The sequence below is a fragment of the Buceros rhinoceros genome, unplaced genomic scaffold, assembly GCF_000710305.1.
Source record: "Buceros rhinoceros silvestris isolate BGI_N320 unplaced genomic scaffold, ASM71030v1 scaffold7925, whole genome shotgun sequence".
Lineage (NCBI taxonomy): Eukaryota > Metazoa > Chordata > Aves > Bucerotiformes > Bucerotidae > Buceros > Buceros rhinoceros.
In genome coordinates, this window is record NW_010412373.1 from 35,513 (window position 1) to 36,910 (window position 1,398).

The window sequence follows — 1,398 nt, forward strand, 5'->3', positions numbered from 1 at the left end:
TTGAGCTTGACTCGATGTTGAATTAACCTTCAGTATTGGGTTATCTGTCCTTTGCTGTTAGGATATTTTGGGGGAAGCGAGTGAGCTCTCGCAACACTAGTTAAAGGCAAACGGAAACCTTCCACCTCCCCCGTGTGGCAAATGGCTCGTTGTTTAGAATCCTCTCCGTAGCAAAGGCAGATAGAGTTTTGCTGGCTGGGGGGGGGGGGGGTATCTGGGGGGGTTTGGGACAGCTGGGAACCTTATAGTTCATCATGTCACTGAAAACAGGTCTACTTGACCTACTGCTGTGGAGAGTCTTTTAATAACATTTCAGAGTCCTTCTTTCTTATCTCTCTTTCTACATTAGTTGAGCAAACATCTTCCAGATAACTCTGTATTATTAAGAGAGGTCTTTCTCCCTCTCTCTCTCTCTCTCTCTCTCTTATTCAGTCAGGAGCTAAAGGAAAACTTGTCCGGAGCCTTGCTGTGTGTGAAGAGTCATCCCCACGCCCGGGAGCGGAAAATCTTCATGATAATCAGGTACACTTGCAATCATCGCTGTTAGCTGCATGGTTGACCTCCGTGTTCAGTTGCATGATTACGTTCTGTAATTGTTCATTTCACAATGTCTGTCTTGGGGGAAAAATTACATCTGACAATGAACACGTTTTGATGACGTTTTTCTGGTATAGCGTGAACTTTATTTTGAAATACTATTTTTGTACTATATCACAGGGTGTTGTTTGCTTTTTTTTCCAGACCCCCTGAAAATGTCAGCAAATGGAAAAGAATTCAAAAGAATTCAGATTTTAAAATTAAAAAAACATAGTAACAATCAAAAAGAATATTAATATGTTCTTTTCTCTAAGGCTTTCTCTTTCAAGGCTGCACCAGATACAGTTATGAGTCTGCTCTGGTTTCTGGTTCCTCTGAGACTCCAGTTCATATTAGCGTCCCCCTTCACATAAAATTCCCAGGTCCTTTGCTCTCTAACATACCTTGGCAGAGCCAAGGATGCCTCCTCCTGAGCAGAATTCACTTTCTAAACTCTCGGTGTAGATTCTCCGGTCGCAAAAAGCGTGTATTTGAGTTTTTCTGTAGTGTTGTATTCCCAGCAGCTGGTAGAGTTCTGTCCCCTGCACCCGTCACCTCAGACAATGGCGCTGGTGGCAGTCTTTGAAGACTGACTTCGAAAAACGCCCCAAAAAGCAAAAATAAAGACCTCAAATACTCTTTCTGCACTTGCCTGGTAAGAGCAAGGCTTAGGAAACAAACAAACCAAAATATCATGAGCACTGCCTTTAATTTATGAGATGTTTATGTGCGAATGAGATCAGCCATCGAGAGAGCTTGAGCAAGTGGCTTCTGGTGAGCTTAGCACAAAAAAATCCCGATTAAGTGTACTTTTTCACTCTT

The 1,398-nt window shown here is 42.6% G+C and overlaps 1 protein-coding gene across 1 annotated transcript in view; it reads left to right on the forward strand.

Moving 5' to 3' along the window:
• Positions 1-1,398, forward strand: part of ARPP21 (cAMP-regulated phosphoprotein, 21kDa) — a 97,874-nt gene that overhangs the window by 3,787 nt on the left and 92,689 nt on the right. The window contains exon 6 of the mRNA XM_010136378.1: positions 433-522. Within this exon, the coding sequence (XP_010134680.1) occupies positions 433-522 (90 nt within the window). The remainder of the gene's footprint in view (positions 1-432; positions 523-1,398) is intronic.